General features: G+C 41.8%; 1 protein-coding gene across 1 annotated transcript in view; it reads left to right on the top strand.

The window, feature by feature from the left end:
• The window catches only part of LOC109988166 (copine-9), a 143694-nt gene that overhangs the window by 62861 nt on the left and 52917 nt on the right, over positions 1–27916 (top strand). Inside the window, exon 6 of the mRNA XM_065955365.1 lies at positions 73–149. Coding sequence (XP_065811437.1) covers positions 73–149 — 77 coding nt within the window. The remainder of the gene's footprint in view (positions 1–72; positions 150–27916) is intronic.

Below are 27916 nucleotides of genomic sequence, written 5' to 3'. Positions count from 1 at the left end.
ATTTATTACTGTAGGTTACAGGTTTGGTTGCTGCATGGTGTTTAATTCTGTGCTGTCTCCTCTCCTCTGCAGGACTTCCTGGGTCAGATGTTCTGTACGTTGGGGGAGATAATCGGCACGACTGGCAGCAGGCTGGAGAGGACGCTCTCGTAAGTACAGCACATCACATTTGTGGATAAAAAAACCACTCCGCTTGAAGTAAGCACACGTCTTCTTTATGACTGAGCTCGCTGCCAGCACGCTTGAAGCTGAACAGAGCAGATCAGCCCAGACAGGAAGTCACACACAGGAAGTCATAAAGCATGCAATCAATATCAAAATAAAACAACATGTACAGACTCCATATATCACATCACTATATCTACGTTACATCGAAACAGGTATCAAATGAACGACTTCAACCTCAGAAAGGCATGGTGTATGTTGTTCTCTGTGTTCCTGTGTGATCTCGTGAACCAGTAAATCTAGCTGCTTGGGGGATGCGTTCCTCCACACCACGCTTCAGAATCTGATAGGGTAAGGCTTGTGCTGTCTGATGGAAAAAACCATGGTGAAGAAGTTAATATGGTGCACCAGGATCCTGTGGAAATCTGAGGGCTGGGGAGCTGCACACAGGGGGGCATCACGAGCAGTTTGGGTTTCTGTGCCTTGCTCTGAACCCTGTAGTCAGAACTAGCATCACCCAGCAACAAGTCCCAATTTCCATACCATTGCTTGGTACTGGGACTAAAACTGGTGACCCTCCATTTTCCAACCCCTGAGCTTCCAACAGACTGGGCGACTGGTGGTGTGTTTTTCAGTTTAGAACTGTGGTGTTACCAAAGAGGATGCCTCAAAGACAGGTGTGCTTGTTTGCTTCATCAATAATTAACTAATGATATTTAATTGTGTTAAAAATGAATCATGAGACAAATTAATTTCTTGTTCTTTCTTTTATGATTGAAGATCAAACACACTTGTAGGACATGGCATTGTGGGTAGTTTAGGTAGTTGAATATCAGCTGGCAGCAGGTTGTGTATCTTGAACCAGTAGACTAAGATATCATCTGCATATGTGAGTGATGTGAGCCATATAGATGGAGCTTATTCTGTCAATCACTGGATCCCTCTACGGTGTCTAAACATCCCTTTGATAAGCCCGTAGGATCAGCTCGTCCATGGCTACCTGTCAGCCTGTCAGTGGTTGGAATTACATGCTGATTTACAAGTCACTGTGGAAGTCATTATGGACGTTTATGGCACTGCTTGCAGGTTATATGGCATTAATTGCTCCGGTACCTTGACCTGATCCCGTCCTCTCTCCATCAGGAGGTCAGAAGGCTCCACAGTAACGACTGACGGGGGAAAGGTATACAAGCAGCCCGCGGCTCCTTCACATATCATTAATGTGTCCTTCAGCCAGTGTCCTTTTATCCTTCAACTTGAGCCAGTACTTGAAAGCTATGGTTGTACTGGGAAGCTCCCCTGTGTAAATGTAGGAGCACTTCCAGTAATGGAGATATTAAACTTTAAAAAAAAACCACACTAAGTGTTGCTGCTTCTTTTACAAGGACTTCTGTGAGAATACAGAAAATTGAGAATCAATTCCGATGACATACTGAGCGTCACCTGTCTGTCGTTGATTGATGCGTCATCATCACCTCAGCTTCTGACAGCAGGTTTGATAAAGTGGCAGCTCCCCCCCCCCCCCCCCCCTCGTGGAGAGAGCAGAGGGGGTGAGCTGTGAGTTTGCCCGAGGCTGACAGTATGAAACCCGATTAGGCTACCATTTCATCAAGCCTCTTGTTTATGTTGCTGGAGAGCCTCTGGGGGGATTCAGCATGTTCTATCTATAATTAGGCCGCCATTTGTGATGCGCTGTGCGACCACATGAATGAGTGTGTGTGTGTGTGTTTGATGTATGAAGATATATTTTTTAAGGTATTGGTCTAAAGAGGACAGGTCGAAACCAATGAGAGATACTGGTTGAACTGGATTTTCTGATATCGAGATAACGTATGGGTTAATTGTGACAATTGTGACAACTGGGTCAACTGGGTTAACTCTTGGTTTTCAGTACTAATGTGGTTCACTTACTGGTTTAAAATCGCCATGGTAACTCGTATTGAACACCTAATACTGTTCTGGAGAAAGTTATGTTTTGGACAAGAGCCCAGTCTCTATGAAAAATAATGTCGATTGACCAATCAGATGTCTTGATGACGGAGCTCTGTGAGCTGACCAACAGACTTTTTATTTTTACCAGGAAAATGTTCTCGTTCAGATGAAAGATCTCTTTTTCAAGAGAGTTTTGGCCAAGACAGCAGTATTAAAGTTTCTGACAGAGAACAAAGACAGACAATTAACAAATCAGAAATATCAAACATACTCTATGTAAAGATATTACAAAGAGCGTATTTAAAGATTAAAGAAAAGAATAACATTATCAATTTGAGAAGCACATCTTGAATCGAAATTGATCGCAGAATCTTGTTTTGAGATATTTATCAGCACTGGTTTGTCGCTGTTTGTCTCACAGACACTTTCTGGTGAAACGGGGAGGGAGTGGTAGGGGGAGCTGAGGGATGAAGGATGTGTGACCAACTGCATTTGTTTTGGTCTGAAGATTTGCCTCTAATGTCCCATAATAAGCCTTTAAAATCAACAGCATTATGTATGGTTGATATAAAGTAAATACAGAAGAATACCTTCCTCATAAAGCATGCCATAGTGCCCAACGTCAAGGGTTATCAAGCTAAATGAAAAGTACCAGACCCCTGAGGGCAGCAGCCTATAAGGCCTGGCACACACTAAAAGATTTTTAAAATCCTAAACAATTTTGAAAATGAGAAAGACCCCACACATGACGACAAATAATGACCGATTAACAGATCAGTTCTTATAGTGTGTGATGTATAAAGAGACGACCAACTCAGCACAACAAACACTTACCGATACATTCAGCAACAAGCAGAGTCTAGACTATCAAAACTTGCACTGTAATCTCACGCAGTCAAGCGCAATTTAAGAGTAAACAAACATGAGGGTCAAGCTAAATGTGGATAACTGTTAACTGGTAAACATTTTGGTCCTTTCCCTTTCAGTTGGATTGTGGTTTGTTTTACAGTGTCGTTGCCACAAATCAACATGTTGGTCCTCAGTTTATGTCATCCATTTAACTTTATGCTTTGCGTTTGTTGTTGTCTTAATGGTAATGTTTGTTGTGCTTCCTGCTTCAGTCAGCTTGTTTCCCTATTGGCTATTGTTTGTGCTCAGCCGTCCTCGGTGTTCTCCCCACACAACAAGATTTCTGATAAATATAGAACACGTTAAAATCACTCTTACACACAGCTCAGGAGAATCTGGCAAGATAATCTTTGGGTCCATCAGATAGTCGAGTTTTTGCTGACTTTGGTCGGAAGGGGGGAATCGGGCCCAAAATCGTCCAGATTCTCTTGTAGTGTGTACCCGACTTAAGGTTGAGAGCTGAAAAGAAACTTGTCAAACTAACTTATGCGTGTCCACAGTTTGAGACATTACTTGTTGAGGCTTCTGTGTTACAGTGTCTAGTGTTCAGATTCACGAAAGTTGTAGATAAAAGTTTCTCCATTTTCAGTTTCATTAAAGTCTTTAAAGTTTCAATATTCTCCAAATAGGTTAAAATAAAAGTTTGAATTTAATATTAGTTTCTTAAAGAGTTGCACACAGAGGCTGTAATGCCTTTCTGATGCTCTGGTTAATCATTTTCTAGGCAAGCTAGAGAACTAATTTAGAAAGATGAACAGTTTCCCCAGAATTTCTCGACGACCCTGCAGCCGCAACATGGTGTAAAATAAATCGTCTCCCATACTGGATGTTTCCTGGATACATCCAGTATGGATGGCTAAAATGAAAACATAAACAACATCAAAAAGTAAAACACGACTTCAGGGCCACAGAGCACACACTTTATAATCAGCCACCATATGAATCATATTCTCATTCTGAGGCCCTCCTGTGTTTGTCAAAGCTGCTACTCCAGCGCCGTCATTCATCTTTGTCGAAGCCTGCGGGAGCGTTTCCTAATTCAGACAGCTTGTCAATGAGAGGCAGAGGCTTCGATGCCCTTGGATGCCAGTGTGGCTCAAGCAACTTCAGAGTGTATGTGTGTGTGTTTGGGGGGGGGGGGGGGGGGGAGGACTGTTGGCTGGTTCCCCTCAAGTGAGGCTGTGAGGGACATGGGTTGTGTTCACTAAGAGTGAAACTGTGTTTAGGAGCAGAGAAGGATTATCGATTTCAGGAGACTGCAACTTAGAGAGAAGTCGCACTCTCTTGGTAAACAGCCAGATATATAAGAAGCAGCTACAGTGTCCACACTAAACCCAGAAACAGCTTCTTTGACAGAGCCATGCAGATGTATGTGGAGCGCTAAGTGCTGTCTCGAGGGGCTTTACAAAAGGGCAGGTAGAAGACCTTACTCATTGTTAAGAAAAATTGGGATAGGGGGAGGATGGGAAAAGATGCAGGAAGGATTTCTCCTTTGTATTCCTCGCGTTCCTGTAGTCCACACTTCCTCGCCGCTGAGGTGGAGGTCATGAATGAGGACGGCGGTGGTTGTCTGGGCGACGCAGTCCGATGGTGGTGACTGGGCGTCGGGGAACGTTTGGTGGTAGAAGTCCGATGGTGGTGACTGGGTGTCGGGGAATGTTTGGTGGTAGAAGTCCGATGGTGGTGACTGGGCGTCGGGGAACGTTTGGTGGTAGAAGTCCGATGGTGGTGACTGGGCGTCAGGGAACGTTTGGTGGTAGTAGTGCCAGATCACCTCGCTGAACGTTAGGGGAGCTCCGTCTACTCGTCCAGCCTCTGCTGCCGGGACAAAGGCCTCCTGGGCTTCTGACACGCTGACACACATACAAACATATTCCATATCAGATGTGCTGCCTGGAATAATGACCTCAAGGAGGCAAGGTAATGTGATGGGAGAGCTCAAAGTAAAGACGTATACCTGGAAAACTCCCACACAGAGATGGAAATCACCAAAGTGTATTGATCCTCTTCAAATGGCAGATGGGTTTCCACGGCAACTGACAGCATGAAGTGTACATTATGCTCTTTAAAAACATCGGCGTTTTCCTCCACGCTGCTCTATTCTCCTGCTTCAGATGACATCAGAGCAACCGGACTGGATCTATTTTCGGATGTTGGGCGGGGAGAGGAAAGAGAGCGCCGTGGCATTTAAAGCGTGGAGGACCGGATTACGAGGGGAAACCCACCTCGAGTACCGAGTCACGACACACACTCACTGTTTACACACCTAAGGCGCTCGCATGCTGAACTATGAATCTGTAATAGCAACCAACCACCTGCTGACCTAAACTGAACCGCCTGTGCTTTTCTAATGTACTCCACAATCAAGATATGACACACATGATGGTCAAGACTCAATGGACAGATTCTTATTTAGCAGTAGGCTGAGTAGGGGATAAAAATACAAAAACAGGGGGCTTTTTTTTCCTCAATTGGTGGAGCAGACGCCCCATGTTCAGAAGTTACAGACCAACATGCACGGGTCGCAGGTTCCCTTAACTGCCCTGACGCTGAATGTTGCATGTCTTCTCTAGTGTGGCAATTTGGAATTTGGATTTGGAAAATCTTTATTGTCCCCGAGGGGCAATTTGGTTTGCAACAGAGGTCCACACAGTCAATACATCCATAAAAAATAGCACAATGACATAAATGGACGTGAGTGAGATAAGGGACAAAAGACCAACAGTCCATATTAGAAGTGTCCAGGCTACAATGGCTACAGCTTATTTAAAAACCCAACAGCTGATGGAACAAACGACCTCAGGTATCTACCATATATAGTCAGCCCACGTTTCAATTTGTACCTCGTTTTTTTTGGTCACGGTTTTGGGTTCTATTCTAACGAGAAAGGGACGTGTGGTCAGAAAAACATAGAGAGCATGGCAGCTACTTTACTGACTTTGTTGCTTATTTTGAGGGAGGTGTGGGGGAGGGGAGGCGGTGCACCGGGGGAGTTTTGTATTGGCGAGAGAGACTGGTGCTGAAGTGCGACATCTAGGGCACGTTACACCTTCTTCAAGTCTAATTTTAGAGTATGGTACCTTTATAATGAAAGTTATTTTTCCTATGTTTGAAATTATGCAGGACTTTGTCATTAAGTCCAACATCTGGACTCTTTTATATATTGCAGCTTCATATTACACCTTTAAGAGGTTTAAGCCTCTACCTGAACTCAGCTTATTTGTTTTGTGAGGACGGGTCGCCTGCTTTGATTATAGATTTGATTGAACGTGGCCTTATCAGAGCAGTCTACCGTACAGCTGTCAACAAATTCTGATTTAATACTTTTGAATACCAATGGGTAGAAAATCTTTCCTGGAGATCGACGTAAAAAATCTAACTTTTAAAAATTGTGTGCACATGGATCATTTCGATAGCAGTAAAAAGCAGATTTCGGGAACAGCCTTTTTTCTTCCACTTTTGACATTGTCCTTGTTTTTTTTAAGTGTTTGATCTTAGATCGTACTCAGAAAAAATATATTTAACATGATCCACATGACTTCCCATCATGTCGAAATCATCACTAATAACATAAAAATATCTAAAAACCTTTTATCATCTGTAACTTTGTCATTGTAGTTGAATTGTACTCTTTCTATTTTTACTTTACCTCCTGCTGACATCAAGGGATGTCTCAGAGAAGAAATGCCCTGCAATGATTGAATGGTATCCATAGCAACCAGGAAAGTAGGTGTCTGTGAAAGTGGAAGTAGGACACTCATGACCATGTGAACTGTTTTATATGTGTGGTCAGTGAAATACTGTCCATCACAGCGTTCTTCTTCCAGAGCACACACTGTGACTCTTTGTCGGTCACCTCTGTCTCTGTGACTTTTTACAGAGTGAGAGTTTAGGAGGGTTTATCTCCTTACAGTTAAAGATATTATTGCATTTCTACAACCTGCCTTATGACCCACCTAAAGTGCAATCAAGAAGCCATTTTTTATCGCTCTAGAAATGATTTCTCTCCCTCTGCTTTTTTTTTTAATGACACTGCACTCGACTCGGGCTCCTCCACTCTCCAACAATTTCTCCTCCGCGGCGCCCTCACACATTACAAATTCAAATGGGTTTTGAATATGGTGGAGAGAGAGAGGCGAGCTCAAGCCGTTCCCCGTGGTTTTTGTATTTACATGTACAGTGCAGTGACTCTGGAATTCTCTCTGCTCTCAGATGAGAAAAAGGAGTGAATAGCAGAGAGGGGGGGATGACTGGAGGTCTGCAGTCCTTCAGAGCTGTAACTGATTCGCTCTCTGTCCACCCTACGCTGTGGGGTCCAGCTCCACAGATATACAGGCCTCTTGCGTGGTCCCTCTGGTCCTCAAATGCAGTTTTCTGACAAAGTTGTGCCATTAATCTCAGCCAAACCAAACACTTCACATGCTATATTCATCTGAGGTTTGACAAAAGAATCCCTAATGAGCGCTGCACATATCGGCTGACGCGATTCATTAACTTTTGTGCTTAATGAGGTTTTTTTCTCCTCTCAGATGTAAATCCCTTTCTATTGGCAGTGTGTCTGATTAAATATTAAAAAGCCATATGTAGATGGATGCTTGATGTTTTTTTTTTCCTTCCACTGATACAGCAAACTGGCATGAGATCAGCTCTTTGATCAATCCCCCTCACTCTTGCCTGGTAACAGCTCCCTCGTATTGATTTGTCCCTCCGCTCCCTGGCACCACTGCTCGTGTCCCACCCAGTTGTTTAATATCAGCTCTGTTCTTCTGACACCGACCTGACGCTTCCTCACTCTGCGAAAGCCTCTGATTGCGATCTGAAAGTTACATCAAAGCGTGGAGTTTAGTCTTTGATTTATTGGATGAGTTTTCGACAGAGCGTGAGAAGTTTGTGTTTTTGATCTGCCTGACGTCTGTGCGTCCTTGTGCCTGTTTGAGTCATATTTATTTTGAGATGAGGTTGCCATGGAAAAGAGACGTGAGTTCCTTTTTTGTTTAGTTTTTTTGCCTGTGGCTGCTGACCTCAGTCAGGGCTTTAGATTGTAATGAAGAAACATCACACGTGGCTGTGTGAAGTCCGGTGACCTTTGAATTAAACCTGTGGGGGCTCTTTGGAGAAAAGTGTGTGGGATAGGTTTCAGGGTTGGGATGAACCTTGACAGACCCCCTGAAAGTTTGTTCCAGGTTTCTCTCCTCTCCGTCATCATCTCTAGTTTTTTTTTTTTAGTGCAATTATTTCCCTCTGCTCTCTTTGGCAAAAGTAAAAGTTTAAGGATTAAAAAGCTCAGACAGATCTTAAAGTGGAGCCTTTGATGAACCCACTAGAGGAGTCTGGAACAGAAATGAAATGTAGGCCTCTAATAAACCCTTAAACACATAAATTCCCTTAAATCCTTTTCCCCAGATAGTCGACACAGAATAGAACAATAGTACTACCTGCCCTGGTTTGCTGTTTGTCAGAGACTGTCCTTCAAAAAAGAAATAACAACATCAGTTTATGCACCACATCAGGATGTTGACAGCTGTTGTCCGTCGCACTCTTTGTACATTGCTGGTTTACATTTTATTGCTTCGATATAGGATTTTTGTACACCTTCCATCCTCTCCTGCCTCTCCTTCTGTCTCATCACTCGCTCCCTGAGCTAACTGTTCAAACTGATATGGCTTTTGCCCGCCGTGGTCGTGGCCTACAGGAGACTCTGGAGGAAAGAAGTCCTCTGCTTCCTACAACATTCCTGTCGCAAAAGTGTCATTGTTGCTTCTCGAGTTGTCGTTAATGGCAAAATAACTGAGCTAAACTTGCTAATCAGTATACGCGTTTGTACTGCATCTGTACAATGTTGTGGCTGATGGTTACAGCACAAAGGAATGAGTGAGATACCTTAAACCTTTCTTCTCCAAGGCACTCGTGTCTCGCAGATAGGGGAGCTTAGTGTAAATGCAATCAAGGAGCAGACATTGGATGGAATCAGATTTCAAGAGACATGACTTCATCTGTAAGCTGTCTGTGAAAGTGCAGTAGCTTCTATGTTTGAACTCATAGAGTTATATAGTGTGCCTGTGAAGACATGAAAAACTTAAGTCACTAACGCTCGTGTTACTTCAGGGTAGCTGAAACCATATCCAGACATCATTAGGAGCATTACCACAGTCGTCTGGACTGAAGTCAGGCCAGGGGAAGAAATGCAGGCAACTAGAAAAGCACAGACTTTTGTGTTCTGGGTGTTGAAGAGACATCTGTGGCTGAGTGATAATGAAACTCTCTTAACGTCTAATCTAAGCGATGTCGTGTAATGCGTGTAATCTTCGAGGTAAGGGTTACAAAAAGTCCCCTCAATAATGATGTTCTCCTCCTCTTACAGTTTGCCACAACTACAAAATGTACTTGAGCTCCATTTGATAATTTTTGTGTCATTTGTGACAAATCATGATGGAGCTTCCACATAAAGTAACACCTTTTCAGACCATCTCCATTTTCCTAATCACAAACTATCCTGCAAGCACATTGACATCCACCCCGCTGCAATCCCACAGAAAAATAAATCAGACAAGACTCCCGCATGTTTCGTTGCCTTCCATTGCTTTTCATCATTGAGATGCATTTCTTAAACGACGCCTCAGAGATGCAGGAGATTGCGCTCCATGTACACTCATACTGAGTACATATTTGCTCTGTTAGTTTCTAATGGATGTAAAACGATGTGAAATGCCTCTCTGTGGCAAATTTCTGTTTTCCTTTTCCCCCCTCGTTCTTCTTCCACTCTCTCTTTTTTTTCCCCTCCGCTGTAATATTTCCTAGCCCGTCCATAGGTCACTGTGCCACCATGATTTTTCCAACCACAGCCTCTCTATTTATATCACACATGCATAATTAAATCTCCTCCCGAGCCGAGGATAGAGTCACGTTCCCAAAAATAAATTAAATCCTGCAAACATCAATTTGCAGCAGGAACAAGCTGTCGAGGTGCTTTTATTGAGATATATGAGCTGGAGGGTCCAGGGCTAAATCAGCAGAGGGAGAAGGTGACAGGAAAACCCATCACCACAATCCAACTCATACCTCCTATCAAGACACAAACCTGGTTTACAGTGCTTGAGTTATATTCTCTTCTCTGTGTGGAAAAAAAGGATAAAATGTTCTATATTTTAATAACCTTTCTTGTGTGAACAGACATTGGGCCGTATCGTACGTCTGGCTGGCACAGAGCGTCTCGGCGTGCACCACAGGTGTCTCTCCTATTTCCCTCCTGATGCAGTTGTCCTTTTTTACGCCCAGCTCTCATGCTGATTAAAAAGAAAATGAACATGTACCTGTAAGCTTTCGGGGGTGTGAATGAGACTTTGTCATGCAGACAGAAGCTGCGTTCTTGATCTTGATGGCACAGAAATCGACTTCACCTTAGACCACCTAAAACCTAGTGAGAGGTCTGAAGTCTGTATGTTTCTGCTGTTTAAAGAGGGTATAGAGAACAAACCATATGACGTATTTTTGCAGGCCAACCCGGAAGTAGCATCGCCATGGGGTCTAACGAGATTTCTCCTATGGGATTTTTGTATTGGATTTTAGATCATTGCAGAAAATAAGCTCTGTCGCAAAGGCACGTTTCTGAAGCGTTGGCGTTTTGTTCAGCTGGATAATCTTCACACCGTTTTTATGATGTTTGAAGCGTTAATGCGGCCGACAGAAGTAAAAAGCTAACGTTATGCTACAAGCTAACTACACCACGGTCGGATGATTGTGACGTCACTAGCGTTATGCTTCAGACGATCTCCGATAAACTAATCCACGTAGCTTAAGAAATAGTTTACTAACATAATATTCACCTTAACCTAAAGATTAAACCTACAGGAGACATCTCCGACTAGTGAGAGAGTTCCCGCCCTCTGTGTCCGGCGTGATGACCTTTAATGTCCCCGACAACCGCTGTAGTCACATTTAGCCGCTTGTTAGCTTCAAAATTCACAAGTGGGGGTTTTACCTAACGCAGTTTATGTGGTCTAATTAAGTTTTAAATGGACAGAGGGCTGAGAGATGGCGACCAACAGCATGCTCTCCACGCTCCTATGCATGCTCACTTCAATGCTTTCTGTCTAATACACGCAGAAACACAAACACTCAAATGCAACAGAGTTTGATTTATACCTCTTCCACGTTGCCACCGACAGCTGACTGCCCAGTGTCCATTACACACACACACATAAGGGAATATAGACGAGGATTCCAGCAAAGAAAATGAGTCAATGTATGTTTACAGCCTGTCTGAACTTGATGTTGAAAACACAGAACCTTACTACGGATCCTGTCCCATTCAGTCAGAGTATCTGGAGAATTTAATAATTATTCAGAATATGCTTTTGTTGCCTCATTCGGACATGTTCACCACTTCTTTTAGACTGTTTCTGATGTTGTAGGAATAATTCAGCGTACTGTAACTTTAGTCTGCCATCAACATGTATCCTTCAGTGTCCCTGTGTGTGTTGTGTGTGTTCAGGGGCACAAAGAAGTTAAATCAGGTTTCGGTCTATTTAAGAATAGCAACACGTCAGGCTGCGAGGATCTGGCTCTTTAAAGAAATGAGATCTAACACTCTGATTGAATTAAGTCCAAAACACACTTATGTATAATCAAGCGACTTAATCCCACCTCTCTGCACCCGGCGCCTCACTTGATGCCAAAATTCTTCACCGTGTAACTAGCAGGATGTAAGCGGACACGCCCCCAAATTACTTTTGGGTCAAATGTGCTTTTGACAGCATGATTAACGGCATCAAAATAAAGCCGGTGATGTGGATTTCCTTGTTGTTGATATGTTTGATGATGAAGAAATTCGCCGTTGAGACTGACTTGCTTTCAAAGAGTATAATTTTATTTAAGCAGGAAACAGAGTCACTGGTCACGTCTGACCAGGAGGATCAAGAAGCCAAATAATGATCTCTCGCGAACACACAGAGACAATCGCCTATATGCATCTAAACATCTTTTCGTCATGGGTCATAAAAAACATCATGTAACACATCCATATTTGGCAATACTCCTACACAACACCTCAATGTAAACATTCAACTTGAGGGGACTCCGAAATCTCCTTCAGATACAAACTCTCTCCAGATGTGCACGTTATAAACTTAAAGGAGCAGTATATTATCTCTGTCCTAGTTACGTCAGACACTTCACCGGTAACTTGCTCTGTATAGAAAATTATTTGGTTCTCTTCAGCCCCTTTAGATGACTTGTGGTTAAAAATTAAATGGTGCAGCGCTGGACACTGTGATGGTAGGTGAAATCACTTCAGGGTGTAATAATCTCAACATGTCTGGGATGTTTTTTTTCCAACAGCTTCATCGTTGCTCTCTCTCTCTCTCTCTCCTGTCAGTCTCGTAGATTAGCCGAGAGCAGCGTGGTGGCAACTCACTTCCTCTTAAATTCCTGTAATTACGTTCCACAGCATGAGCACCTCTTAGCCCTGATAAGATTAAGACTCTGATGAAATATGTTGTGCTGCGTTCACTTACCCCCCCCTCGTTTACAACTCCCTTCCTCCTGACTTGTTTTTTCCACATCTCCTCACTGACCGCTGGTTTAACCCTATTAATTAAACTGTAACCTCTCTGCAATTAAGAGACCTCGGATACAGCAGTTTAGATCAAACATGAATTCCATGCTCTCTGGTTTGTCCAGTTCTGTAACAAATGGCTGCACCTCTGATTGCAGTCCAAGATGTGTTTCTAAGTCTCCAGTAAGTCGCAGAAACGCTCGAAATAACCAACGGTGGTGTTGCATCGTTTAGGACTCATTTAAATATTGAATGATATCTTTGCACATAAATAATGAAACACAGGAGGCGAAAGAGAAAAGAGGGTACAAACTGTGGAGCGGAGAGGAGGACAAGCATCGAGTTTTTTTAAAATCGTACAAGAAAAGAATAAAGCTGAGATGTAAAAGCACATCTGACAGCCATTTACAGCTGAACAACAACAACTTCCAACCACTCGATTATTCCGGAGGAGTAAAATGCTGGGATTTAATTACAAGCTGAAGATGGCTGCCATTCATCTGAGTAAGAAATTGCTCAGCCATGAAGTACCACAAAGGTTTTCTCTCTTTCTGTTTTGCCTGCATTTTCCAGCTTGGTCAGCGGCTCTATAAGTCAGTTTGAGAAACATTTCACTTTTTGAAACAGCGAGCTTAGCTTTCGATCATTAGTTTGACTTCCCCTACTGCCATCTTTTGACTTCAAAACTCTTCCTCAGAAACCCATGGGTGATGTCACTGAGACTATGACAGCATATACATTATTTACATGTCCGTAACTAGACCCTTCAGCCATTTACTTCTACTAAAAAATGTTGTCTGTAGATGTGGTCTACTCTCATTCAATTAGTTTCAAAAATGTAGATTAGATTAACGCATTCGAGTGCTGTCAAAAATAGCACAAGGGAAACGGTTAAAACATGCGGCAACCTCTGGTGTTGAAAAGTGGAGCTGATGCGGAAGTGCAAAGTCCTGGAGCGAGTCGAGTGTCCGCTTGAGGCTGGCTGCAGAAGCACAGGAAGTCACATACACACTTAGCTCATGTCTCGATCGGCACACACTTAAAGGCTTTATATGCAATTTTTCACACTTAAATATAATATAAATCAAGTATCTCCTCTGAAAATAACTCTGTGAGTCATGACTGTCTACAATGGGTGTAACACCCGAGTCCCACTGTCTGTGATGCTTTCAGAGTTTTCAGAGTCCTATCTTCACTTTGTTTACATCGCTAGGACGGCCGGCTGACTCCTCCCCTCGTGTATAAAAGTTGTTTAATTGAGGGACTAGAGAAAAGAAGAATAACATACTGTACTCACTGCTTAACTGTGTTTCTAGATCACGCTCATTTCAGGTAAATTTACATGCAGTGTGAAGATACCAGCATAATAAAGATCGCTAGCATTAGCATGCTAACACAACAATGCAGCGCAAGTTGTTTTGGTTTCATGCTGGTGCTCAAGGGCGACATCTGCTGGATCAAAAAAAACGCATTTAAAGTCTTTAATGGGGGTGATTTGTTTTGCTAACTCATCCATTGAGAAAGCACATCTTGCATGGTGACCGCTGTGGATGGGACTCCAAAGCCCCCCTGCAGGAACTTGGAGATTGGTGACATCACTCAGGCTTCGTCCTGACATAATCAAAGTGTATGAGTTTAAAACAAACAAAAGAAATGCATCCCTGGATCTTTTACAGTGCGCACAGACTGAACAGGCTGCATCCAGGCCTGATGTGTCGAGTCAAACAGCAGGAAGGAGAATGAGATCCAGAGAGTTTGCGTCGTGTCATGTTCACCAGTTTTCTGTGTCACTGAAACTATTTTTACATCTTGTCTTATGTTCGGAGCTTTCTCTCCTGGGCCCCCCCCCAGCAGACTTTTTTGGCACATTAAATGCTCAGACTGGCATAAACAATGAGCAGAACATCCACAGTAGGTCTTTGTTGGAATATAAATTATTGTCTTGAGAATCCGTAGCATGCCATTTACTGTCTTCCTGTCAAAACTCATGCTGTGAGGAGTCGCTGGCAAAGAAAACATGCATCTTTACCTGCTGCATGCAAAAATCTCTGAGTTTTTTAAAGTTCTGACAGAAAGTTTAGGTTATTTATAATGGTTTTATCATGCAGGTGATCAGCATATATTACTTCTGACAATTAGATTAAGATAACATTTAAGGATTAGCTGTTAAAGAATCTCTACTTGCACTGCATAGTCAGTGGCACGTTTTTGTCATGTAAGATCATCGACAGTCTTTCAGCATCCTTCCATTCATTAAAGCTCACATTCAGATTTTCCTCCCTCCTGTCAGTCATATTGCATTCTGGCCTCAGGCCTGTTCTCCACGTGCTGTGTATGCCAGACTCCTACGGTGTGTTACGACTACACATCCAAAACAGATTGTGTGGTTAAGTGGGTGCTGTGACACTGAGGATGCATGCTGGGGGGAGTGAGTGGCTGATGTCTTTATGCATGTATAGAATCAGTGTGTGTATCCGTCCCTGAAGAGTTTGAGAGGGATGAATCACCAGAGGAGAAGAAAATAGCGGGAGCAGAGTTTGACTAATGAAGGGAGACAATTTGCGGAGGGATCAAAGAAAAGTTTCAGAGAAGTGAATCAAGACCTCTTTTTAAATAGAGAAAAACGAGCGAGCTTGCTGGAAGGCCATCAATTGTCGACTTTGCCAAGTTAAGTAATGTTCCTCATTCCCCCCACGGCTCTCGCTCTTGTCTCTTACCTACATCTGAACAAAAAGATACCGTGCCAAGTGAGAAGCCCTTGAGTTTGAGCTGTGTTGCTTGTCCTCTGATCACACAGACGTGCGTCGTGTCCTCGTCTCTTCTCTCTCCGTTTTTAAAAAAAAATCTCTGATCTGTTTCCTCGACGATGGGTTCTCGTAAAGGGCAAACATAATGTCTTGTCTGTGACTATTCGTGACTAACACCATATGCCGACTACAATCGGCTTGTCATTCCAGACAGGCGGCAATTATGATTCAGTGAAAACCTATGAAGGAGCTGTTCGCTGTTGATGTAAGTACAGTAATCACTCCAGTTCCTTTTTGTAAAGTCATGTTTGAGACTTTTTTGTAGTGTGCATGTTCACTCTGCAGGATTTCAGGTTTGTTTCTGAGAGTGTCAGCAACTGCAGCTCATCAATACTGTAGCTCTCATTTTTCTGACATTTATAGACTGAGTGTTAAAATCTCAAGGATTTGTAGTTACAGCATCGTCTGTTAAGTCACAAACTTTTGACAAATAAGCAAACTCAATATGAAGAGACATTGACCTTAATTATGGCTTCTTTTCATCTCACATAAGTCTTAGTCTTGAGACAGAAATGCTTATTAGTTGTAGTCCCATTTCAGTCATTTTGGCCCTTTATAGGATTAGTCTAGTTCTGGCTCTCCCAACCTTTGGATCCCTTCCCCAAATGGAGTCACATGGAATCCAAATGGGGTCCCCTGAAATATCTAATTATTGATCAAAGTGAAATATATTGGAGCATTCTGCCTTAATTAACCTACAAGACGTGATCCAGTTCAGCAGGGACTAATGTGAGCCTGACCACAAGACAAGCTGTAACTCTGTTACTGACAGTCATGCTTCTCACACACATGCACAAACAGGAATTGTGGACATGCATCAGTGGAGAGATGTCAGCGTGTGGCTGCTACACTGGGGGCCCGTCAGATATGTTGATCAATGGTACCTCGGCAGTAATCAGGAAGTAACCTGGCACATCTCCAGCAACTAGACCAACTTCCATATTTTGGTTCCGCAACAGGACAGAAACCGGTGATCCTCCGGTTCCCATCACAAGTCCTTTCAGACTGACTTCTTGCTGCCCCACAGTGCCCCAAAAATTTCAACAAATCAATATTTTCTTGACAAAAAACAACCGGACAAATCGTTGCACCATTTTAAGTAATCTAAGAAGTAAACAGTCATTTCAAATGATCAAGCTCAGATTCTGTTTCTGATTTTTTTTTTTACATTTTGCATAAAGTTTGTTGAAGTAGATCCAGTCAGGCTCCATAGCCCATTGAGTTATCACTCGGAGACCCTGTTATACCCCCTCCTACTTACACTTCACAAGAGCACAAAAGAAGAGGTCAGAGTGTCTCTGGAGAGTGTCTGTTCCCTCACATCCAGCCATCAGCTCCAGGCCAACACCTCTTCTAACCCTTCAGTCGGCGTGTACGCTGCACTGTCCATCGATTATTTACTAAGGAGTAAATTAGTCTAAATATCTCGGTCACACAGCTGCTATATCATCACAATCCCAGAGTCCACACTGGAGTTAAATATGCAATAAGCCGAGCCTGAGCAAGACATTTTAACTCTCTAAAACAACAGCAGCTTCCCACATCAGGACATTAATTACACCTCCTCGCTCCTTCTTTTCCCACCTTGGTCTTGACACTCACCAGTAAGTTGCCATTAGCTGTTTCCTGTTGAGTAGAGTGGGTAATAAGCACATCAGGGGATTACACCTCTCACTTATGAATGTGTTCCTCTGTATTTTACAGCCCCCTCTAGAAGCTAAACCTCAGTCCTACATGGACCATTTATTATTAAAAACAACCTAATAGCTGCTCTCTGAGCTTCGGGTCTAACCCAGTTAGGATGCTGTCTCAACCAGTGTGCTTCCCAGACAGGCTTGAAATGACAGCATGCATATTGTATAAGACAATAGTGATGTGGAGGCTGCAATGACACAGATTGTGAGCCGCTGCCTGAAAGTCCAAATTCAAAACGGAAGCTTGAAATGGGTTAGAGCAGCTGGTAAGTGTATAGAATTAAAGATAAAGTGGGCCTGTATCTCTATTATCCTTTAAGGACATTTGGTTGTACTGCCAACTGTACTTAAGTAACCTACAGGGAAAATTCATATAGTATTGATACTTATAAACAGAAATACAATCAATAACAATCATATTAAGCTGTTTAAAAGGCCAAGGGCAGCAGAGAGGAATTGGTTTTTACATTTGTTGTTCTTGAATCTTCACAATCATTATTGCAACCAAAGAGTGCTTCTTGGACTAGTCAGACAAGGGGGTACAGGGGGTTTCCAGAGTCATCATCCAGGACTTATTAGACCCAGAAACTGTTTAAAAATCAAAGCACGCTGTAAACCTGCAGCTGCATTAACACGTTGCACAACAATCATCCGACATTGCATTCATCAATTTTGTTTTATCCATAAACGAAAGTCAGACATGCTGAGGGTATTGACAGCTGATGATTTCTTCCACAGTAGTCCCAATTACGGTCCTTCTGTACTTTGTGGGTGGCTGTGGCTAAGTTGGTAGAGTCAGTCCACTCCTCAATGGAAGGTTGGTGCTGATGAAGGGCAAAGATAGAAATGACAGAGCAGAAGGAGAGACTAGAACTTTTGCAGCTTGAATGGACCGCCAATGGGAGGATGTGTTGTCAGGTGATTGTGAGTAATGATAACGACGTCAAATTTGAAGTTGTCTGCCTGAACTCGCTCAAAGACCATTTGATCCAATCTAAAGTCAAAAAGGTTATTAGTATGAATTCCAAATCGATGTATTTGGAGATTTTCTTAGCTCCATAAAAAAAATGCCGTGAGGGATCTCTTGGCTTCGAAATCCATCCTTTTTGGACCATAAATATTTTAAATATATATCTGTATATCCAGTATTTATCAGGATATTTCAGTCCCCTCCAAATTGATGGACCGACTAACTGAAGAATTATATAATAAGCAGCTGTGGCTCAGTTGGTAGAGTAGTCGTCTCTGAACAGTAAGGTCGAGGGTTTGATCCCCAGCTCCTGCAGCCCCATGTCCGATGTGTCCTTGGGCAAGACACTTAACCCCAAATTGCCCCCAATGTTTAGTCCTTGGCGTATGAATGTGTACGAATGTGATTAGTTACTTCTGATGGTCACTTTACTCAGCAACCTCTACCATCAGTGTGTGAATGTGTAGGTGTGACCTGCAGTATAAAAATGCTTTGAGTAGTCAGAAGAAAAACAAGCGCTATAAAAGTGCTATACAAGCTCAAGTTTACCATTATATCACACTGGACAGTATATCAGAACAATTTGTGGAATATTATAATTACATTGTTCACAGTAAGAAGTTTTGGTCCCAACAACAATGCATGAAAATTAGGTCTTCGCACTCCCCTTCCATTTTCTGCAAGAGAAACGGTTCAAAATGTCAGTGTCATTGAGCATCCAATGGAGGGATTCTACCAAGCAGCTCAATCTTCATGCATGTTCATGGAATTTTTAAGTGCCTGACTCTGACCTGGTTTTCTTTCAAACGTCATTTTCCAGTGTTTGAAGTGTTTGCTCCTCCCGTGTTTGTATGTAGGCCACATCAGCAGGAAACCTGGAGAGCTTCCAGAAAGACAACAGCTACGTTTTGTCCATCCTCCTTTCCTTTTCACTTCTTGTTGCTGTCTGCTTGAAAAAAAAAACTCATCAATAATCCACTTTAAAACCAATGTAAAGAGAATTACCCACAATGCCCCCTCACTGCCAATTAAAAAGCTCTTCTCTCATCCTGCGTGAAATTCCTTGCCACATTTCACAGGAGGGTAAGTGGGAAGCATGAAACACAAACATGCATAATGAATCGTCCTCCTTTTTATGAGAAAGGCCAATGGACGTGTTTTATCTTTCATTATCGTCTCAAAGGGGATGCTGGAGAAGGGCGCACATCTTTCTGCTACTCACTATCTCTCTCTCTCTCTCTCTCTCTCTCTCTCTCTCTCTCTCTCTCTCTCTCTCTCTTGCTTTGTTGGTATTAAGGATTTTACAAAAGAGTTTTCTTTAACATGCAACCAATTTTGAATTACACTGTCTTACTTATACTCTGAATGATGTAGTCATAAAATATTAAACTACTCTAACCTTTCTCTCCCGTCTAGCCCAACATGCAGCAACCTTTTTAGGAGCTTTCATCTAAGCGCCACAAACTTGCAGAAGCTTGGTCATGACTCTATAACTTAAGATGTTTGACACTAAGTTTATAACCTGGAGAAATTAAGCCATCAAAATTACAAGTACAGCAAGAGGAAGAGATGTGATCCTAAACCCATCATGACATTTTTTCTTTCTGAACTGAATGGACTTTTAGAATTTTCAAGACAATCACAAAAATTATTGGCGAGATTAAACAGCTGTCTTTAAAAAATAAAACACAAATTCGGCATGACAATCGACACCATGTATGTTTTTTTTTAACCTGAAATGACCATATTTGGAAGAGCGAGTTGAGTTGAAAAGGGTGAGCAGCTAATTTTTAAAGTTATATGTTCTATAATCTAAGGAAATTAAGTGGCTGGTTTATAAAGAAACAGTATTTCCTGAAGAATGAGGTTCTACCAAGCAGCAGCCTCATTGTAGAATAACGAAGCCAATGCAGAAGTGCAAAAGATCGCAGTTCATCGAGTGTCCACTTGAGGCTGGCTGCAAAACGGCGGGAACCCCAATTGGGTCCCATGTGAATATACCCATTTTGAAAGAAGAAATAAACACATTTAAAGCCTGGATTAAAAATCATATCCGATATCAGAAGGTCATTTTTTTACTGGTTCACGCTGTGAATTATTTCAGGAATTGTCTGTTTTGATTTTATCAAGCCTAAGAGTTGTTGGTACATTTGCATAATTAGGTCTGTTTTCCAGGAGGATTAAGGTCCACCTCAGCTCCACCTCTTTGCCTGTTCCTAGGTTGATTGAAATTTCAGGCAAGATGGCATTTCTAATATGGCGACCACCATCGTTGGCCTTCATATCACTGCTTCAGAAACCAGTGGGTGAAGTCAGTGTATACGGTCTATGATTTCTATTTGTAGTTCTATCCGACCAGTTGTTCAGATTAAAAAGGCTTAGACTATTTTAAGAATTTAGCAAACTTGTTCTTTGCTCTGATTTGAGCTCTGAGCAAAAAGTGAAGAAAAACAAACTAGGCCTCAAAAACTAACCTGGTGCATTAAAAAAGGCATCAACAAAACAAACAAAGATGATAAGTTAAGTTTAGTGACTCAAATCAGTTTAGGGTTGCTCCTGGATGACAGCTTCCACCTGTCACTCCAGGTGGCCATGCCCTTTATCATGCATATAAAACAGATTATTATTAAAACAGCAAGAAATTCTTAGAAATGTCTTTAAAATTTAGAATTAAATAAATATGTGACTTGCGTCTTAATGAATTCCCGTGTACAGTGGTCATGAATGGATACATGAGAAATGGTTTTGCATCAGGTCGTAGACAAGATTTGCTCTCCAGCTGGGTGACATAACGGACATTTACTAACAGGCTTTATTCACACACCTCAAGTGTTTGTTTAAGGAGCTGTAGTTTTTGGACATTTTTGGACCTGTGAGTGTTTCTCTTCTTGAGAAGGCACAAACCTGGTGCAGCCCGCGAACTGGATTCACCTCCTGTTAAAACAAATGCTCGGCTTGTGGTTTTAACAGGAACCACATGACTAAAAAGCAGCAGTAGTGTCTTTGAAGACTTCTGAAAGATACCTGGGTGATTGATAAGAGCTAATAAGCAAGAATGCCAAACACAAAACAATATGCCATGTTATTCCCTGGTTCTTTTGCCATAGGTTTGTCTCAGACCGGTTCTGTTAGCCCGGGCATAAACTTTAAATTATTCAATTCACAGCTTCTTCAGGTATTGGTTTTCTGTCAGCAGATCTTGATCTGAGCATGTTCTCTTGTACAAGGAGCTACATTAACTGTTTTATTATAGGATGTAATGAAAGGCAATCCTGTCTTCCCTTCACACACAGGGAGGTACACGTACTCAGAGGAATAAATAGACTTTTTTCCAGTTTGGTTGCAGGTTGCCACTTGTTATTTAATTACTTTCAGGGACAGCAATTGAACAAAAGAGACACGGAGGCAGGGATGTCTGTGTCAAGTACAGACTTCAATTGGCGTAGAAAATAGAAGAAGGGGAAATTGCTTGAACCTACTTTAATCCCTTTTCTCTCTTCTGTTCTTCTTCATTCTAACCCGTATCCAATCACTAGCTGCTGGCTACATAAACACCTAAACCACAGTGCAGAATTAAGACAATGATGTGATGAATGTGGTAATACACGTGACTTGAGCTCTGCAGTTTCAAGGATTTCTTTATTTTAATGACTTTGTATTTGCTGTTGGTGCTAATGATTATCTTGTCTGCAGCGATAATGCTATATCCTGAGGCCTTCCTCTGTAATGTAAAACTAACTTATAGGACTTTCAAACTAGCAGAAAACTCCTGATATTTCCAGAACAGCCAGGTCAGGAGAATATCTGGAGCAGCTGAAATTATGTCCATATTTTCAGGAATTGTCGAGAATTTGAAAGAATTTGAAAAATAACCCAGACATCGGGTTCTAAATGTTTAAATGAAGTGCTCATACAAAGTCCAAGTATTTTTACATGATAATGGTCATGCTGTTAGGGTGTGTGCTCCTCCTTCATACTTCAGTACATTCTAAAAAAAAGGCTTGTAACAGTGTTTTGTCAGCCATGTTACTGCGAGGTATAACTTTAGCAGCTTACATTTAAGTTATAGCTCCTGAACAAAAGTACACAGATGTGTAAACAGGAAGGCCCATGTCGTATTCATGGTAATCATGGTGTCATTTAATTCTACAAAGCTCTCTGTTTGGCTGACTATGTTCTCATGATGATGACACGTGCTCTACTGTTTTGTTTTCAGGAATTGTTCTTAAAGAGCCCATATTATGCCCTTTTTGGGGTTCATATATTTAATCTATGTACCTACTTTTGTACGTTCACAATAGCTAAAGTTTGAAAAAAAGTGTCTGTTTTCATGAACTGCCGCTCCATGCACCGGCTCGCTTCTGACTCTCTCTCTAAGGCTCTGAAGTGCCCACGTTCAGAGTCCCCACGTGTACCAAGTCTGATCTGATTGGTCGGCCTGTCGGCTCTGTCGTAATTGGTCATATTCCCATATTGGGAATGCAGCCACTGGCTCCGTCTGAGGGGAGCATAAACATTAGCACCTTAGCACTACTGTGCTACCGCAGACTACGGCATACCGTGGGCGTGCTACAGAAGTTAACGGGCGTGCAACATGAGCTGCTGGGCTTGCCACAACGAACCAATGGGCTTAGATCAGTGATCTCACACTGACAATGACGTCACACTGACACAACCGAGCGTTACATGCGGCTAATGCTGCAGCTAACAGGAGGACGTAGGAGAAGCCGCGTTTCCACGGACTTTGAATTTTTGCAAATAGATGTTTCTAAACATGCACAGGACACTTGGAAAACACACTAAAGAGCATATAAAACCAGAAAAAGCAGAATATGGGACCTTTAAAGGGATACTTCACCGGTTGAAACATGAATCTGTATTGACATTGGGTTATATATGGAGTAAAAATGTGAAATACATTTTGAAGTTGGTGCCTTCTTGACCGAGAAAAGGCATAAAGTGTCTTTTTGGCTCATGTGGATGAAAGACAACAACTCCCAGAATGCAGGTCTTGCTCGTCGCTATATTGCGGCTCGTAGAGATAGTCACGAACATCCGATTCGAGCACAAGACCTTCAAAATCCTCTCCTTTTCAGAAAAGAAATACGGAGCTTTCCCGTCTCAGGGGAAAATGAGGGCGGGATGCACAACCATTCAAAAATACTACCAAGTTTTAATGATTCAAAGCTTAATGCAAATGGGTGAAGTAACCCTTTAAGCTTGCAGAGATTTGACACTTTGTTTAGTTCTTAAGATCACTACATGAAGGTGTGTACATGCGCTTATGCCTTTTCTTGCATCCTCAGTTGTGGCCTATGGACTTTCAAAACTCCGATTTAATGTTGTTCATATCTGTAAGTCTGGTTTCAGATTTGGTATCGCTCAGTAGTCTTTGAAGTATTCCTATTGAACGTAATATCCCACGGAGTCCCAAAAAGTAAAACATATTATTCAACTTGTATGTAATTACCTTGTTTGCCATAACGCCTTGACTTATTCTTTTTGAGAAAATCTAATTACCCCTCTGTTTTCCTATTAACTGGGTAACAGTCAAAGATAACCAGTTTTGAAAATATTAAGCGATCAGAATAACACCACTGTTAAACACACTTCCACTCACTTCCTGTTTCACCCTGCACATCAATCAATCATTAATTGTGTAGCGCCAATTCACATTCACATGTTATCTTGAGGTACCTTACAGAAGAGCATATGGTATAATATGCAGGAAGGACATCATGTCAGAATGGACTTAAAACTTTGGTTATACCTTTTACAGGGCAAGGGGAAACTCTCAGGGTAAACAGTTAGTCAGGTGGATGCTGGGTAAATATTTCACTGTGTGATCCTGGACTCTGTGTGACCTTCTGGCTGTGTCGAAGAACATGTAAGATTCATTTACATTCGGTTCTGACGGAGCCTGTCCATGTGTCTGGAGATTTAAATAATCAATCAGGTCACCCCGCTGGGCCTGGGTGTGAATACAACATCTCTCTTAATGGGAAAATGCACTTGTATCCTCAGCTGCAGGGTGATCGCTGCATCATTTAATATACTTAAATATGTCTGTGTTCGGTTGGTTGATTCCTACCTGATGAAAAAGTTATAGACAATGTAGTTCATGCTGTCCCCCTTAATAATCTCTTAGTTCAGCCATCTACAACCTATCCCATATTAATTACAGTTTAATTGTTATTGTCCTCCCCAGGAATCAGCAGATAATGAGTGCAGATGTGAATATATGTGCAATCCACACATCTCCACTGGTTAGATAACCTTCAGAACATGTCACAAGTTTACATGTGTTAGCATCAGTGATGTAGATGGGCTTCAGTGATGAAATAAATAGGAGAACAGCTCCGGATTCAGATGAGTTCAGATTAAATCTTGACTAAAACTATGACATAGAGGTCACTTATTGTGCAAAATACACTTTACAATGTTGTTTCAAACACTAACATTTGTCACTAGTCCGTTTACAAACCCCCCCAAGTATGAGAAAGATCCATCCTCTCCATCTTTTGCCTGTTCCACTTTTCAGAAAAATGTGTGCTCAAACAGGCCGTTTGGAGATTTTTTTTACAACTTGAATCCTTGTCCTTCACACAACCACAAATCCTTTGTATACTCAACAATATACAGTATGTAGTTAGGATATAATTAATATCTGCTGCTATTTTAATGTTTAAATGTGCTGTCTGTCTCTTAATTTTAAGGGATGCTACTTTCATGTTATTTTAAACTTCTTATTTTTCCCTTTTTTTAAAAATGATTTCATTACTTTACTTACGTTTTTGTGGTAAGCGGTATCATTTTTCATTCGTTTCCTATGTTAAAGCTATCGAGTGCATTATGTGAAGCACTTTGAATTCCCTCTTTGCATGAAATGTGCTTTAAAAATAGCTTGCCATGCCGTGCTCTGCAATTTGTAAAGACAGGAAAAACATGGTTTTGGTATAACTCATGTTCCAATTGTATTGCTGTGACCTGCCAACACACCAAACTTCAATGTTCAATCTTGATCTCTTTCAAAAACAAGCTGATACTTTCAGTGAACATGCTCTCGTCGTTTCCCAATTTCTGTCAGTGCCTCATACACTATTCAATTCTTTCCTACCCCAATTCCTTTCTGTGCTTCCCACTTATCGTCAACCTGACTCACATACCTTCCATTCTCTCCTCCCTGCATCCCTCCATCCTCTGCGCTCTCTGGAGAACATGAAGCTGTTCATCAGAGAGCCGTGTAATTGAAAGAGCGGCTCAGGCTGTCAGTCGCCCTGTCGTCCTGTCATCCCCATCAGTGGGTGCCAGGATGACAGGGGGAAAGAGAGGGGACAAGAGGGTGTATGTGTGGCGATGGCCCATATTACCCAGTAACTCCCTCCTCCCTCCCTCCGGCCCTGTCAGCCTTCGCTTCTCCTATCCCCTGCCTCGTAATCAAAATGAACATCAGTCGCCCGCCCCATGCAGGAAGCCCCATGGGAGAGACACATTGACAGAAGGACAACTTCACGCGTTGTCAGGGTAGACATATGTGATTGCTCTATGCATATTTTCTGCATGCATATTTATGTGTACACACACGTTCATACTCCTCTGCCATGTCCATGTCTCTGTGACAGAGAGCCGAGCAGAAGAGGCTCAGCTTAGCTCGTCGTAATTGGAGGCACCTTCGGACTAACCTACATTCTGAGGAAAACAAAAAAAACATATATCGACTGTATAAAAAGTAGGACGACGTGACAGCTCCCCCAAAGTGAAGCCAAAACATTTGGAGCTGCCCTTACTGACTGGCTGCAGTAAGCGGGCCTTAGGTAAGAGCATTTCAGACCAAAATGTTTTTTTATTTTGTGCCAGGCTGTAAACATTGTAAATTTTGTTGTATATATGGGCTATGAAAGGAACGTGAGGTTCTTAAGGTGAGGTTTTGAGTCTTAAGTTGAGGTTTTGAGATAAGCCCTCGTGGGTTTCTACCTCACCTGCACATGTGTTTTATTTTATTTATTTTTTTATTTTCTGTTTGATTCTTCTTTCAAAAAATGTGCAAATAAACTAAACTAAACTAAAACTAAACGTTTCTGGGACTTCCAGGGTTTTTGCAGCCAGCCTCAAGTGGACACTTGAGGTACTGCAAGTTATTTTGCACATCCGCACAGGCTTCATTTGCTGCTTGGTCTCAGAAAAGTTGTTGTTAAAGTTCAGTTCTGCATCAGGACCCTGATCAGTATTAGTTGGCTTTTCAAAACAGCACTTAGACTTACAGAGTTAATGTAGGGGAGCTAATGACAAAACTAATGCCTTCATTAAACTGAAGATCAGTCTGATGCAGTTTATTACAGACCTCTGCTTGAGAAATAGACTCTGCACCAAGAAACGATTTAACACTTCCCTTTTTCACAACATGTTTTATTAAAGTAAGAATCATCTTATTTTCCATTTCATTGGAGAGCTTGATGGTGCCTACATGTTTTCTCAAACTTTTTTGTTTTGTTCCTTTTCTTTAAATTATGCCGTTTTTAATCCTCTGTCCCGTTGCATAAAATAAGTCTCCCCTGGATGGGGGCTTGACAATGATGATATTGTCAGTTAAAGTCTGTGTACTGTAACACCTAAACAGCAAGCTGATATATATTTCTCAGAAATCAGAGCTGAGGAATAATCGATGCAGTTTTAGAATCTTGTTTCATATTTTTATCACCTCTGTATATTCAGAAAGTTTGAGTTGAGTTATATGAGTATGCTGTTTAGCCTAGGACAGACTCATAGGGGCTGCTGTGGATCAGTGGGTAGAGTCATCATCTCTCAATCGGATGGTCGAGGGTTTGATCCCCAGCTCCTGCAGCAACATGTCCTCAGGCAAGACAGTTTACCCCGAATTGCTCCCGCTGCTTCGTATGAATAGGATCAGTAATCAGTTACTTCTGATGGACACTTTACCCAGCAGCCTCTGCCATCAGTGTGTGAATGTGTAGGTGTGACCTGCGGTGTAAAAGAGCTTTGAGTTGTCAGAAGAGAAAAGTGCAATACAAGCTCAAGTCCATTTACCATTTAAAGAGACATCTTTATGCAAATACAAACAACACAATCTGTCCATCAACTCGTCTCAGTGTGTTTATAATCGACTGCAGGGCCGGTCTCCTGCTCTCAGTCAACTTGATGCTATCGTATCTAATCTGTTTGCTGCTTCAATAGTGCAGAAATTAACCCTGCAGTTAGTCACCTATAAATTAAATGACTGTGTACTGTAATATATTCATGCTACTTTGACCTTATTCTGCATGTTTCACATGTATTAAATCATTATGGTGATAGGTTGACCTGGTTTGCTTTTACAAACCTCACTGGGACTTATGTGGTTATAATAAAGGTAAGAAAAGGATCAATCCTAGCTCTCTCATTGTGCATTTTATTTACATATAATTAACATAGAATCAAGAATATATATCATCTTATGTAGCGCAAAGTTTAGCACCACTGTGAACACTTATATGATGACGGACACTTTTAGGAAGGAGAGCCGGACTTCACAAAAGATGTCAAAGTTAATTTTTTTACATTACAAACTTTTCTCATTCAGAATAGAAGTCAAACTTCCACTTGTTCGTTCAATGAGACGTGTCCAAAAAGAAAAAAACTCAGCAATTGTTAGACGTGTTTTAAACATTTTGAAGTCTTGTTTAACTGTGCTCATAAATACTAGATGACGATGTTAATGATCTGCTGTCTAATTTGTGTCACTGTTAAAACCCGCTCTGTGAGAACTGACCTGTTTTTAAATGTTTTACACGTCTGTCGCTGCACAGCTGAAAAAAGCTTTAATCAGAGGTTTGAGAGATGAAGAATAGAGACAATTAAGTTTTATGTGTATTGATTGCAGGATAACTGC

Source organism: Labrus bergylta, chromosome 5 (genome assembly GCF_963930695.1).
Source record: "Labrus bergylta chromosome 5, fLabBer1.1, whole genome shotgun sequence".
NCBI lineage: Eukaryota > Metazoa > Chordata > Actinopteri > Labriformes > Labridae > Labrus > Labrus bergylta.
This window is presented reverse-complemented; position numbering and strand designations above follow the sequence as displayed.